Source organism: Apteryx rowi, unplaced genomic scaffold (genome assembly GCF_003343035.1).
Source record: "Apteryx rowi isolate R43461 unplaced genomic scaffold, aptRow1 scaffold_3, whole genome shotgun sequence".
NCBI classification, from domain to species: Eukaryota; Metazoa; Chordata; class Aves; order Apterygiformes; family Apterygidae; genus Apteryx; species Apteryx rowi.
Genome location: NW_020449418.1, coordinates 9930990 through 9945617, shown reverse-complemented (window position 1 = coordinate 9945617; position 14628 = coordinate 9930990). Strand labels below are relative to the sequence as shown.

The 14628-nt window shown below is 36.3% G+C and overlaps 1 protein-coding gene across 1 annotated transcript; it reads left to right on the top strand.

The window, feature by feature from the left end:
- Window positions 1-153: 153 nt before the first annotated feature.
- On the top strand, window positions 154-14079 carry LOC112967975 (zinc finger imprinted 3-like; the record flags this gene model as incomplete). The annotated part of the gene is given in 5 exon segments (XM_026069702.1): window positions 154-317; window positions 6197-6330; window positions 9185-9308; window positions 13840-13931; window positions 13934-14079. Coding segments are annotated over 5 exon segments (660 nt in total), but the record flags the coding sequence as incomplete, so codon positions are not given.
- Window positions 14080-14628: the final 549 nt, after the last annotated feature.

Below are 14628 nucleotides of genomic sequence, written 5' to 3'. Positions count from 1 at the left end.
CATTGGTAATGTAAAATAGTGATTGATACTGTGTTTGGGTTTCTTTTTGAATTAGTTTATTTACTTATTTCTTCCTTTGCTCTTCAGAGCAGAGTTGAAAGAGCATATGGAAAACCACAAAACTCCTAGACGCTTCTTGTGTTCATTATGTGATCAGGCGTTCAAAACCAGAGCAGACATCACAAACACATCCATCAGAAAAACAAAGTGAAAGAGAAGAGAAGAAAGCAAGCTGAAGGTAGTCCTGTGTGCTCCAACACAAAGGCAACTAAAACAAAGAAGAATTCAAGTGAATTTGCATGCAGCACCTGCAGTAGGTGCGACCTATATTATAGCAAAACTGTATTTTGTTTGTTATGTTCCAGGTAGTTCTGTAGATCTTCGTTGCAGAGCAATTAATAGAGAACTGTACAAATGCAGTCAAAGGCATTTTTTGGTTGTGTTTTTTTTTTTTTCTGTTTTGAAAGTTGCCCACAGATAGCCTAAACAAAGAATTAGGTACGCTATTCAAGTAGCTGTGTCTTCTGTAGGTCTGTGATAGTATAGCTCTTTTCAATAAAGAAACAGGGCCAATTGAAAGGTTTTTTCCTTTTGCATTTTACTACAAGCAACCACAAAAAAGAGTCAATGAGATGTGCTCTTTGAAGAGCCAAGAGACCTGCTGTGTTTATAATACTGTGAGGCTTCTTGGAATTCCACACATAAACTAGATGAAAAAACTGTGACAACGTACATACAGCTTCCTTTGCAGTCATGGTTAGATTTGTAAGAGGCATATTTACTGAAGCATTAGTTTTATCTGCTAATGCAAAATTCAGTTTCTATGCAGTTGTAAGAGTTTACCTTAAGACTTTGCCTGACCTCAAGTACATCCTTTCTTCCAAAGAGAGTTTGAGAAGGCATCTGAAGTTTTCCTCCAATAAAGTAAACTAACTCTTTGCTATTCAGAAAAGATCTTTCCTTTTTTCTTTGATAATGAAGATAGTCATCTTTGGTAGCCAGCTGTCCATGAGCTGACATCACACAATATTCTAATGAGACATATTCCAGTGTTTAGGAGAAGCTTTTAAAACATTAGTGCAATGTACATTCTGTTTCTCTAGGTTTCTAAGTATGTGAGTTCTGTTTTGGGGATGTTCTTTCTTTTTTGTGGTGTGACCATACATAGGTCCATTACAGTATTAGAAACACTTTCACAGTGGACATCTTCAGTTTAACCAGATGAATTTAAAGTTGTCTGGAATCTGAAGTTATGTATTGTAATCCAAGTGATTAACATTGTCAAAGTTTCTTTTCCAAACGGTTTATTTTTTGGACTCCACCTACCACCCCACCTTTTCCTAGGACTGAAGTCATTGTCAGTCTGTAGCAAGTCTGGGTCTGCTCGTTTGAAGTTATCATTGCTTGTGTAGAAATAAATAAATAAATACATATTTTAGTAGCTTGCTGAAATTAGTGTTTAAAAACATTGGCGCTTGGATAGTCAAGGGCCTGATTACTTGTAGTGAGCTAGCAGCTTTGATAATAGATACAGAGTAGACTGACATGCAGATGATAAGTCTTTGACATGGACATATATTTATTTTTTTAATTAAGTAGTAGGTTAAAAAGCCTTGTCAAAGTCAAAGAACATTTCAGTCATAGTAAATCAACAAAGCAGAAAGATAAGTTGCTCTGATGTTTATAGTGAGATATTTTGAAATAATTTGTCTCAATTTTAAAGTGTTTGAGAGGTATTATTGTACAGGGTTAAGCATTTACATCACTATATCGTTAAAACTGTTATTTTGGAGCAGGAGTGTATGGCAACACAGGTTTTATTCTGGGGTTATGTATGAGATGTATCTTTATCTGAAGGCATAACCTCTCTGTTTTAGAAGCAAAAAGAACGCTTGTTGAATGGGTTTTTGGAGCTGTCCCTGAATCAAATGATAATCAAAGATTAAGGACTTACTTGAATTTTTTGTACCTAGCAACTGACTTGAGTTTTGCTGTGCTATCTGTATAGCAAAACAAACTTCATGTTAACACCACTTCTTTCTTATGACCTCTTAGAGCGGCAAACTAATGAAACTAGTAAATAGCTATATTAACAACCTGTAACTATCTCTTACTTCCTTCCGCTAAGGCCCTGACGCCGTGGCGGGACTGGCAGAATAGAATGGGTTGTGAACCCCAGCTCAGTCATGTCCAGGAGCTCAGGCTAATTAGCTGATGGCAGACGGGGTGAGGATGTCCCTGCTATGCTCACTGTGACCCTGAACGCGGAGGACATGCTGCTAGGCAGAGCTCTCAAACCCCAAAACGGTAGCCTCATTTCCTCCTCTTCCCAGTATCGTCTTTCATTATACCTAGATCAACAGATCCATTTGGGAAGTATATTTTAGAATATAGCTTAATTTTAAAGCTTTTTGTATTCCTTTAAACTGCTGTCACAGTGTTGAATTATCAGAGAAATGCAAGTAATGGTATGCAGGGAACAGCTACATTCCTGGCTGTCTTGTCTGTCTGTGTGGTGTGGTGTGGTTTGTTTGTTTGTTTTTGTTTTCCTTCCAGAAGAGGGCAGCAAAGGAACAACATTATACTGGATTTTACTTTTCAGATGTTTTCTCAGTGTTCCTCTGTGCCTGTAAACTTCAGTACAGACTACCTACTGGAGTCAGAGTTCCAGTTTAAAATGATGGTTTCTCCCTAACACATTTGCTACAAGGATAGCTAGAATGTGTGAACTGCAATTCTTCATTGTTTTTAGACAGTAGAACTTACTAAATGAAGCCTATCTCAAGCCTATAGCAAAAGGTAGTTCCATACTAAGGTTTACAGTTTTTATGATTATGGTATTAGATGTGCGTATATAAAACGGAACCCAATAACATTGCTATTTAAAAGTTGAAATCACCTAAGCCTTGCTCACATTTTTCAAATATATATTTTTTTCTACATTTCAAGTTAAATTAAAATGTTATAGCAATTCAAAAAAATGTTCTCATGGCCATTTTTTTTTCCTCCCATCAGAAAATAAAGCTGAGAATCCGTTCAGTGTAGTGATGTTTTTAATTCATCTGTCTACTTTACAAAGATGTCTTATGTTTTCTGCTGACAGTGCATGCGAGTTTAAAGACCTCAATTCAAAGGGAGCACCACGGATAGTAAGAGAGGCATCATAAATTGTGAAAAATAAACCTCAGGATGTTTTTCAGTTATAATTAGCATCACTGTTTTTATTTTTTTTTAGTGTGAACAAARGACACTTAAGAGTTACCATCCTGTAAAAATTGTAGTCAAAGACAGTTGTGTAATGCTGGGGGGTACCAAGCTGATACCTGCTGGATGATAGTGTTTATAACATGATAAACTTCCTTCTTTGGAAAGGAGTGTGTAAATACAGGGGAAAGAGCCTAAATCTTTCTAAAAGTTGGAATTTCTCCAGTTAGCCTTTTTCTTTGCTACCCTGTGCCTTTGAAAACATTTCTCCTTTCTCTTGGAATATTTGTTATTTCCAATGATCAGACCCTCAAACTAATTCTGTGTTGGGTGAATGTTTGGGTGAGGGAGGTGTGTGGTGATAATTATGTTTAGGTTACAGATGTACTAGTTGGCAAGAACCCACAGCGAGAGGGCAGTCTAACCTTCTTTTCACTTACTGAGCTTTCTCTGCTAGTCCTTATAAAGAAGGGAAAATTATACTGGTATTGGTGAGCAGTTCCAGGGGGATCAGCTGCCTATAATCAGTGTTCAAAGGCTAATTGGGAAGAATGAAACTGATTCCAAAGAAGACTGATTTATTATGTCTTGATTGACTGTTTCATTAAAAGCGTAAGCCTTATAATGCAGGTGGGCCGTTTATGCAGCCTAAAACTCTGATCAAGAATATTCATGATATTCTATTTCTGGGACAGAATAGATTGACTCTCTGGTCTTAAGAAGTCTGAATTGCCCACTGTCTCCAAAACACCTTATTTAAATCTGTATTACAATGCCAGGTTCCTTTGAACTTTTGCCTCTTATCCTTGCATGATTAAACCAACCCTCCAGTAATAGAGTCTTCTTTCTTTTCTCTTTAAAGAAAGAAAAGAATACACATCAGTATTTGTGGGTCAGTTTGCACCCCCAAAACTGCATAAGATATGCACCACACAAAATTATCAGAATTCTGAAACCTGCATTTAAACTATTACATCTGCTGGAAGTAGGCAGCTACGTTTAAGTGTTGTGGGGGGGGGTTGTTTTTTTTTTTAAGGAGTAATTTGAATACCTAGAAAATCCAGATAGCTCTGCTTTTCTACAAAACACGTAATCCACTAGCAGAGCAAGGTTATTCTATTATGTCATTGTGAAAGACATATCCTTTAAATGCATAAAAAGTACAATTTTAATTGTAATTTCAATGGATAGAAATGGTAACAAAGAATGTTTTCCTGTTCTGTGATTTGGCACATTATACTGCGGAACTTCTGTACTTGTGTTGGATTCAAAAGGTATTGAAGATATTAGCCTCTGCATTTTTGGTCTCTATTCCATAACTCTTAAAAAAAAAAAAAAAAAAAAAAAAAAAAACCTCTTTCTATCATGTAGCAGTTTAGAGTTCTAGATCTTTCAGATTTTTTTTTTCTTTTTTATTAGTCTTTTCCCTTGAATGACTGTAAATCTTTAGGAAAGAAGGGGAAATGTTCATACAACAGTTATTCAGATTGGCATAGCTTGCTGGTCAGAGATGGCTTTCATCTTGAAGCCCACTGTTTAAATCCCAGGTTTTTCCTTGTAGGTTCTTTGTTCTTTGTTTTAGCTTTCATGTCTTCTATAAAGAGAACACTTTTTAACAACTCCCCTAAGTATTTTAGTTCCCTCATACAAATTTATTCTGTGACCAGTGTAAGCTTTATTTCTCGGGGGCAAGGAAATATTAAGTCACACAAATAGTTGAGGATCAAATCCCTTTTGCATCTTTCTTGTTTTGAATACTGCTACAGTAAAACAGTAACTGAATGATTCACTCTAAATTTAGAATTAACAGGAATACTTTCACCAATAGAAGTCCTAGGTATAATATAAACCAATTTAATGGGKTTTTTTTTAAATTATATTGTTTTTAAAATAGCAGGACTTTAACAGGACTTCACAAATGTGTCATGAAAATAGCTGTGCTCTTGTTAAAGAGTTTAAGGAATGAGTAACAGTGTTTATTACTTGCAGCATGTGAATGTAGTGTGCGTATTTGGAATTAGTATTTACTTAGTAATTAATTATTTACAGATATGATTCAAAAGGGCATTGTTTCCTTTTGTTGAGTGTTGATTAAGAATCTGGATAGAGATGTAAGCACCTTTTAACCTACCATAGTAGACTTCAGTAGGACAACAATTTTAAGGTTGTTCCTTGTTTATACTTATATTTTTCCCTTTAAAGTTACTGTGTGTTAAAGATGTGATGTGTGCTTTATAGACTTGTTTATGAATTTGTGAACATCCAGTGCTTCCAGTGTTGTTGCTGAGGTTTGAGGAACTTCAGGTGCTTGAGAAAGTTGGACAGTTCTGAGGTATTGTAAGCGTGGTATAGGGAAGAATTATTGTGGTATTATAAGCGTGGTATAGCGAAAAATCTGGCAAATAAGGATTTTGGAACAGAAAATCTGTGCTCTGTATAGGCCTTTTCAAATGTTTTACAACTTTCTTTCCTAGAAATCCTCTCTCTGTTTATAAGCACACATGTAATTATGATGTGCATTATTTTTCCATTTAAATAAATACCATTTGTAAGCCTGAAAGAGTTGTGAGTCATGCAGTGATAAATCTGTCCTCCTCCAGACGAAGTTCTAGAAAGCTTAACTGGACCATTCAGACAAAATACAACAATCCAGTACGATTATGTTGCATTACGCACTATTCATTGCTAGTAAATTACCTCAGCACAGGAAAGTGAGTATCCTGGGAATATAAATAAATAGCTGAAAGATAATAAAATAATAACTGAAGTATGTGATTGTAGTGAAGTCTGATGGGAATTCTTGTGCTCTCATCATTCCCCTGTTGATATCAATCTTTCCTATTTAACTTATAGCCTTAAATACACATGATAAAAGTCATTAAAAGCCTAAATTAACACAGTAGCTGAGAAATGCTATCCCTTCAGACCACTTACATAGGAAAAATAAGTGATAATTTTCCAGCTGTGACAAGGCTTATTTCCCTTCTGACAGGAAGTGTTCTTCAAAACTAGCTCTGCAAAGACACATGGGAATCCACACTGGCATCAAACCCTTGCATTGCCAGCGCTGCAAATATGAAACGAGACTCAAGGCCTCCCTGATACAGCATATGCGAATCCATACGGGTGAGTTTTATGTCTGTCCTTTTTTGTTACCACTTATGATGAACTGCTTAAGGGGGGGGGGGGGAAGAGCTGTGCAGTTGAATATTGAATGCTGTTTAGGAGCACCTCTTTTGTGCTGTAAAAAGCATTTCTAGAGGAAAGGGTGTGTGTGGTTGTGGGTGTGTTTTTTTTTGTTTTTTGTTTTTGTTTTTTTTTTTAACCTATTGGTAGTTTGCTGTCTTACATTGAATATGTGAAACCTGAACATTCTGATCCTGATTTAACAGAACAGGCAAATTTTTAACTTAAATGTGTTTTTGTTGCATTTAGGGATATTGATCTTTAAGGATATGCTTGAGTTACTTTCCTGAATGTGGTCTGCTTACTGAAATCCTGATTTAGGATTTATACTAGAAAAGGCAGCTATGATGAGGTATAGATACTGCGGAGAAATACCTCTGCTTTCTTTCACCTGTAAAGCCTTACCCAAAAACAGCTGGCATCCCTAGCATGTTAATTGAGAAGAAAGTCTTTGTCTTTGCTAGTTCAGAGGGGACGTGGTCTTCCAGCCAGTTCAGAAGGGTTTTTTTCTGGACTGATACCCTGTGGCCAGGAAAGAATGAGAATGTCTCAAAACTTTTTAAATCAATTTGCTCATATTTGCATATTTCAGGTTTTTTAATATAATAGGCTCTTGATTTTTCTGGCTCTACTAAGTTCACTTTCATTTTCATTTTCTAGAAAGCTTTCTCCTTCAGTTGTCTGTTTTCAAGTTTGATGCCAAACTTCTACTGGAAGGCCCAGCTTCTCTCTGATGGATGCTCTAGGGTTCTTTGTCTTGTTCAAGAAACTTGTTTACACAGACTTCATGTTGCCATGGTTATATGAAGTCCATCATCCTGCCAAAAAAAGGCACTTGTATTAGAAATTCTGAATTTTCCACATAAGAGCGTTCTTTGCATCGTCCTCTGTTTGGAACTTTTGGATCTATTCCATCTTGTAGGTATTTAAAAAATAAAGCCTTCTTTTTTGAACTAAGCATGTTACAGGGTTAGAAAATAAGAGGTTTAGTTGAATGAATAGCATAAGAACATGCTATGTTTCATTTATGGCCTTCTGAAATCTGCTATGTAATGTGTGCAGTGAGTGGGTGGGTAGGCCAGTGGGGAGCCAATTTGCTGCTTGCGACAATATTTACATAAATCAGCATGTGGAGAACCTGTCCTGGCAGTGTAATGAAGAGGCAATATCTGCTTTTGTCCACATTGGCAAAATTAACTTTTCAGCAAGCTGCAGAAATGAAACTGTCTTACAGTGGTTTGGCAGGAGTATGGGGCTCTGACACTTGAGCAGTGTGGGTGCTGCTCCATCCTGCAGTGTTGGAACCAGGTGTAACACGTTGTTGGACTGAGTGGGCAGATCTCTGGCAGAAAACATAGGTGTGAAGAGGACTGATAGACATCTCATGCTACTGGGACAGATGGCTGCCAGTCTATGTGGTAGCAAGTATGCTGTGTCTTGAAAGACAGACATTTGCCCTATTAAATATTCTTAGATTATGTAGAAGGCAGCTGACTAGCATGCTTCAAAAGGTATAGGAAAAAGACAGTCGTACCCAAAGAAGAAGAAATTTGACTTTCCCTGGGAGGCTAGCTAGAGAATGTGGCCAGGTACATGAGAAGGCACATGACCAAATACATGCTAAATGAAATAAACTTTTGCAGAAAATAAACAAATAAGTCACTGCCTAGAATAGGGACTGCAAATTCAGAATTATCTTCTATTACTAGTTCTGCTGTTGATTTGCTATGTAACCTTCAGCAAACACACATAATGAGTTTTAGGAAGTTGCTTATTACCTATGAAAATATAGCCTATTATCTAGATACCAAACCATTGACCACTGCTTCTGAAAATGTTATTAACCTCCCACTGTTTGCTTCCCCATTGACAATTGGAGGTAAACACAAAAAATGCTTTGATCTCCACATCATGCTGACTGTGCAATGAGTATGTAATGTGATATCCACTACAGTCATTCTTAAAAGATAACACTTTTCTTTTAACTCTTTTTATTATTTTATAAACTCAAATTTATTTATTTGTTTTGTGTTTGATTTGAAAAATGAAAATAGATTTGCCTATTTCTTTTTCTTTTTTTTTTTTTGGTTAGGTTCACTGTAGGTTCTCCATGCTTAGGCTATTATTTCAGAATTTTAGTACTTGAGAAAAATATGCAGATAAATATTGTAAATTAAAAATTGTTAGTGGGGATACAGACAAAAGGAGAACCTAGTCCTTTGAGAATGTACCTCTCAATGTTTCTGTCATAGTTTTTTCTATGTATTTGTGACCTAAACAGTATCTTTGCTGTCTTTACAGTAAATTCCTTGTTTGTTTTCTCCAATAAGTTAAAATAACTTTCCCTTAATGTCATTTCCTTTTGCTTCTTGAAAATTTCCTGTTCTGCCACATTTCCCCCTTTCTGAGGGCTGCTTTTTTTTTTTTTTTTTTTTTAATTGGTGACATCGAGTAGGCTGAAAGCTGTCTGAACTTTCTGATTCAGGGAAAAGGTCAAAACTAAATTTGGAAATGGTTTTGGCCAGTTTTTCTTGATTACACTTATGGTGGAAGCCAAATTTAAATGCAGTAGTTCTCCTGCTGATAAAACAGACCATAATCTTTAACTGCCTAGACCATAATTTAAGACTGTGCTTCATTAGCAATGAGGTCATGTGAAAGATGAGATGGCATTTGAGAATGTGTTTTAAATGTTAATTCACTGATTTTTTTGTTTTCTCTCTATATATTTTTTCCCTTTGCATTCCCATAAAAGATATTCTGTCCTTCATATTTGCTTTCCATTTCTTGGTAGGTGAGAAGCCTTTCAAATGTGAAATCTGCTCTTATGCCTGCACTGATGCAAGCTCTTTGCAGCAGCACTTTCAAACATGCACTAGTGAGAGGCTGTACAAATGCCAGCTCTGTTCATATAGTTGGTAAGTGTAAATAATCCCCCTCTCAGACAAATTTTGCACACCAAACTGTTGGCTTTTCAAAAAAACCTGAGGTATGCGCTCCTACCCATTAATAAAAGAAAGTCATGCATTTAAATAGACTCCTGTAGGCAGCTGGGCTATATGAAGGCTTTTTTTAAGGAGTTGTTTTCTATCCCCTCTTTCCAGCTCTTTCTGTATGTAACTGCTGTATGGGCTGTGCTAGATGATGTGTGGAACAGCAATATGATAAATACCAAAATACTTGAGAGAGAAGGTGATAATATCTGTGTGTGAAGAGACACTGGTATGAATGACAGTGACTTGCATTTTTATGTAAGCATTTACTGACTCAGCATCTTATTCTGCTATATTAGCTGTACCATGCTGCTTCTCCCACTGATTTCGCCTGTTGCTTTCCTTGTAGTGTTTTGATTTCCCTCTCCCCACCCCCTGATTGAGGAAATGGTCACATTTCAGACAGTGCTAACACATTTCCTGTTGTGAAACCATACATCACACTTCTGTTCATTTTGCAGTGTTGGCAGAGTACATCATGTGATGAGTGTGAGCATTAGCTAGTCTTAGTAAAGCTGAAGTACATGTTAAAAGTATGTACTTAGCCTTAGAGACTGTTTAAATGTTAAATTCCTGTGTATTTAAACTCTGTACACTAACTGATGTACTGTTTGCTTTATTTTTTAAACTCCGAAGGTTTAAACTAAGATAAGTTAATGTCCAAAAGTCATTTAGTGGAGAGGTGGGTTGATTTGTTACTTAACAGGGGGAAAACTTCATTTACTTTTTCTTTATCCTTCATAGTAAAGTTAATTCTGCTTACAAAACAAACGCTCCTTTCAGAGTCCTTTGATGCCAGAATTCAAATCTAGAAATACACCTATCAAATGCAGTAAGGGAAACCTTGAGCTAGAAGTAAATTTCCTCTTTACTGAGAGCTTTTTGGCAACTGAGTAATGGAATAACAGGGAAAAAGATGTTTTCCTAATTTTTGTGGCAGCTATATAAAAAATTTAGTTGTAAACATTATTTGGATAAAGTTGGATAATGTAAGCATTAAATAAACATTATTGGGTGTAAACATTATCCAATTTTTGTAACGAAAAATGAAGGAAATTCAAATATTGGAATAGTCACTTACTGGCCCTGTTACAAAAGCCAGAGACATTTGTTCGCAGATGTTTGCTTTCCAGGAAGTATTGCATATATCCTATTATATGAGCAGGTGAAAAGAGGAGTTGGAGAACTTGAGGTGTAGTTATAGTGAACTCTACAGACAAAGTGGAACAGTGGTAACCTACTTCTTTTTATGCATTATTATAGGAGGCACAGGAAATCCAGTTTCCTCTACTGTCAGATTAGATTTAGTTACAGGGTACAGTTAAGCATAACAGGGACTGTCAATAAGCCTTGTGTTACTAAAAATCTAATTTTTTAAATAAACCATGCTGTAACTTTACAAGCATATACTTTTTCATTTATTTGTTATAAGTCAGCCCTAATTATTAGGATCAAAGTTTCTGTTACTTCTGAATTAACAATGCACCCCCTTCCACCAGCCTGCTTTGCTTGGTTAAATGCACATTAGCCATTGAAATGCAAACACTTGCATGTTTAACTCTTGCTGTGAAAATAGTTCTACTGAAGTTAATAGAAAGGTTCTTTAGTAAGTTTAAAAACTTACTTCCTTATCCTACAGACTATTACATATAGTAAATGTTTATGAATAAACAATTCTGTAAGAGTAAATGGTATCACTGTCTGAAAGTGCTCTTTTCTTGTATGTAAAATCTGTACCTACAAAATATTTGATTCATATCTAAATAATGGTAAGTGCAAATGCCTGTGTTGTGTTTCAGACCTAAATAGTTTGGATGTTTGAAATAGCCACTTGTGAAACAGTTTGCCTGAAATGTGTAAATACAGTTAAGGGCTTTCTTTTCTAAGTAATCTATTTCAGGTCTTTAATGCTCTTAGGATTTTTAAGTACAATAGAATATAAACCCCTCTATTTTGGAAATTGTATTAGGAATAGAACAAAATCTGGAAGGAATAAAAACAAAAGGCAACAACCAACAACTCTTTCAGTCCTTAAGCATGTAATTTACACCCATGTAGAACCTATTGGGCTGATCTCAGTGGGCTGTATTTAAAAGTGAGGTGTAAAAGGGTAGAAATCAAATGTGAGCAAGCAGATCTGTGTGCAAGCAAGACTAGGATAGCATAATGCACTAGTGAAGTCTACAGAAATGTGTCTTCTCTAAACTTTGTATGTATTTTGATTTAGTTTGGGAATAAAAATGTATTGTTTACTGATATCCAATTAGAAGAGTTTCATTATTCAAGCTGTCACCTGTTAAGACTGCCTTTGCTTAGCAGGCACATTGGCATCACTGTCACACTAATGAAAAATGATAGTGAAGTGTCAACTGCTCATCAAAATTCAGGTGTACACCGAAAACTTAGTTGTAAAGTGTGTCACTGCATGCATTGAGATATATATATTTATGTATTTGTATGTAGAAGGAACTTGAGACTGAAAATGCATATGAACTGCATTGTTTACTACATGTGGAGTGTTTTTACTTAAACTTTTAGTCATATCAAGAACTCAAAGCTATCTAGAAGGAGAGATGTAAATTTGCTTGAGATATTTGCCTTGCTTAGTGACTGTGAAGAGTCTGATTACTGCCTCCAATGGAACAGAATCTGTCAGGTTCCTATTTTCAATAGATTTGTTGTGAAAGACTGCAACAGGATCTCCTGAAAGTTGTGTGTTTCTGATGATAATACAAACGGGGATTTAAAGAGTCCTATGCTGCTTTAGTAAAAATGTGTGGAAAAATATATCATCTTTTGTGTAAATCTCAACTTTCAAGCCCAAGTTTTTCTACGCCTTTGTAGTAAAATATTTTCTCACATGCCAGATTAACTGATGTTTTTTGTTGGGTGGTGAGGGGAAAGGATGGTTAGATACATCTATTGATATATTTGATTAACTGTACCTTAAAGTCCAGTCTTTTGCTTGTTCCATTCATATAAATAACACCACTGTCTAAATAGCACAACTCTGAATATAGAAAACCCATAAATACTTGCAGCACAACCATGAGATTTTTAAACTGGTTTGGTGTGTGCATTACTAAGTCTGAGAATTAATCTTGGCCAACTTAAGTTGGCTGTTTAGTCTGAGCTCTCTGTAGTTGTCCTATAGTCAGTGGACAGAGATGGACATTCCCATGAGACATTTCTTAAACATGTGGCTGATCCACTTCCTGGAGGTTACTTACTGCCTCCAGGTCACTATACAAAGAGAACCTAGAAGATAATACACCTGACTTCTAAATTGGCTAACATTATGTGGGCTGGATCCTACTGTGGGTGATTGTTTTTGATTCCTAGCTCATAGGGCTGTTGTTGCCAAAGTAAGCAGATCCTGAGTATCAGGGGGAAGGGAGAGGAACCCTTAAATCTGGAGAAGCTTGCATTGCATCTTGGTAAATTTTGAGTCTGGCTGATGTTAGATAACAAATGCTGAGGTTAACCCACAAGTCTCAATCCAGAGTCTCTTACAGGTTCTATACAGTTGTCTTCTGGGTTGGCCTAATATAGGGAAAGTACCAAAAACAAGGTTTAGACCCTAGGTCTGGCTTTCCCTCCAATCTGAGACACCTGAGGTTTTGATTAGGACCAGGTGATAATTCCACTGACTCAAACAGGGCATAATTGAGACCCATAGTGAGTATGTAGCAGACCTCACATTTTAATATAGAATCCTTAACAGTATTTGTGTTGTAATTAGATTCTTGATTTTGAAATGTCCCTTTATCATAATACAAAATAGATAAGAATGTGATTATAGATGTTAAGTCAAAACTTTTCAGTGTATTCAGACTGATTCGCAGCTTTCACTACATTGAGCTGGAATTATATGCCGATACATGTACACATGCAAATGTTTGCATGCAGGCACAATTCTATCCTAAATACATAAATGTGTACATGTCATTGAGACAAGAGTAAATTGGGAGACTTGCACTTGTAGGAATGCATATTTTTAATGCCTGTACAGACGGTTTTATCTTCAAAGAATAGATATATCCACATGTACACAACTGAACTTAAAATAGAAATCCTGCTGAAGATGTAGTGCAAACTCCGCTGCCTTATTTCAGTGGTAGGCAACAGATCTGTTGAAATGCATAGTTTTCCATGTGCAAAATGAGAGACATTTTAGATCTAGAAACCTTCACTTGGGAAGGCAGCATGCTGTAACTGAAAGCATTGGACTAGAAGTCAGGAGAGCTGTGTACTGGTCTAGCTCTGTCACTGGACAGAGCCATGTGATCTTGCTAGGAAGGACTCGCCCCAACCTACTGTTTTGCTATTTTGGATTTGTAAACACTCCAGCTAAGGACTGACTTGCCTGTGTTTGTGCAGTGCTCAGTGCTGCTGCTTGTACTGGTGACTTGTGTTCCCCTCCAAGAAGTTCTGATACATTTTTAATTTATTACAGCATTCAGAAGAAGAGCTTGGACCTTCACATACACCAACATCACACTGGTGAGGTGTTTGGTTGTAGTTTTTGCTACTATTCTTCCCCTGACAAACACTTCTCTGAAAGCATATTAAGAAATACCATCTGGGTTCAGAAACCTCATTAACCACTTCCCAGCCCACCTCTGCCATCAAATCCCTTCCTGTGGATCTTAGGCTCTTCATGCTCAAACTTTCACCAGAGCATCCCMACGAATAAAGAAGCTATTGGCGCTGTAAGAGTGTTGTGCTAAAAGCCAGAGATTATCTGGAGAAAGAGAAGATGCAGTCCTTCCGGGGCTTGAATGCACTAGTAAACATAGTCAAATCAGATGCTTAGGATGGTCTTTCCAAAAAGCTTCATTTGTTATGGTATGAGTTGTAACTCCAATTTGCTGAGAGGAGCTTGGAGATTTGTGTTGCACAAAGTATGAGTATGCTGATTTTTATTCCGATTACAACTTGCTGCTATGCTGCACTTACTTACAAACAAGGGAGTTTGATATTTGAAGGCAGAATCTGTTGAAATGTACCTAAGCTGACATTGAACCCTGCAGGTGGTTTTTCTACTACACTTCTCTCATTTTTAATATAGTCTATATATAAAATAGTAAATGATTAAAGAAAATCTGCTAATGTAGTAACTTTTATATCAGACTAAAACTGTTGCTTCTTGATTATTTTTTAGTAAGATTCATCTGTTATCATAAACTAATCCAATGCTAAAGTAAAAAAGACTATTTGAAATAAGACATCAGATAAACTTGAC